This window comes from Branchiostoma belcheri, unplaced genomic scaffold (genome assembly GCF_001625305.1).
Source record: "Branchiostoma belcheri isolate BF01 breed outbred unplaced genomic scaffold, Haploidv18h27 scaffold407, whole genome shotgun sequence".
NCBI lineage: Eukaryota > Metazoa > Chordata > Leptocardii > Amphioxiformes > Branchiostomatidae > Branchiostoma > Branchiostoma belcheri.
Window position 1 is genome coordinate 1 of NW_017804029.1, and position 835 is coordinate 835.

Below are 835 nucleotides of genomic sequence, written 5' to 3' on the forward strand. Positions count from 1 at the left end.
CGGCAACAGATTTTTTCTACAAATGCATTATTCAGTAGAATGCACGCAGCTACGAAACACAGTCCTATAATGGCTATTTTTTTAATAGTCAGTATTTGGGGCGCAGAACCAAATCAGTTAATTGACTGCACGGAAATGACTTCTGACCTCCGACCTGAGGTCGCATTCGGTTTCCGTTCTAATAGCGTGCTTAGTGCAGTCACTCTAGCAAATCCTCGAAAAAATCCTTCAAAAATTCTCGTTCAAATCCGACAATTTTTCGGAAGATATGGCTCCCAAACGTTCGAAGAAGTGTCCAGGATGCCACTTGGACGTCGCCCTGCACAAATCGGGCGTTGCTGGCAAGGTTTGCACGGGGATTCTGGAAGACAACGGCGCTGTGGGTCAAGGCATGCAAGGCGCCATGGCCGAGCTACAACAGCGCAAGGCAGAGCTTACCCAGCGCCTAGAGTTGAAGAAGCTTCAGCGGGAAGTGGATGCGCTAGAGAAGGAATTGGCCACAGACACCTCTACAACCTCGCCACTTCCTCCGGCCAAGGACGGGAGCAAGACGGACGAAACTCAAGACGACGAACGCAAACATGTGGATTTCGGGCACACAGACATTACGTTAGCCCAGCTCCGCGAAGATGCCGCGCTTCAGAGCCTCGTATCCACAAAGTATGGGGATCTTGTCGGCGCGGGCAAGAAGCCAGAGAAAGGTAAGGCAATCCTATCTCCCGAATCTTTCGTCCATAGTTTTCATTCAGCGGAAACGAAGAAGTATGACGAGCTCGAGATGGAAGAATTCTTAGCTGGCTGTATGGGTTTATTGCGCAATCCCGGCCTACCCTCC

The 835-nt window shown here is 50.4% G+C and overlaps 1 protein-coding gene across 1 annotated transcript in view; it reads left to right on the forward strand.

Annotated features, from left to right (window-relative positions):
• Window positions 1–89: 89 nt before the first annotated feature.
• The window catches only part of LOC109477692, a 4,282-nt gene continuing 3,536 nt past the window's right edge, over window positions 90–835 (forward strand). Inside the window, exon 1 of the mRNA XM_019779038.1 lies at window positions 90–701. Coding sequence (XP_019634597.1) covers window positions 269–701 — 433 coding nt within the window. The 5' untranslated portion in view covers window positions 90–268. The remainder of the gene's footprint in view (window positions 702–835) is intronic.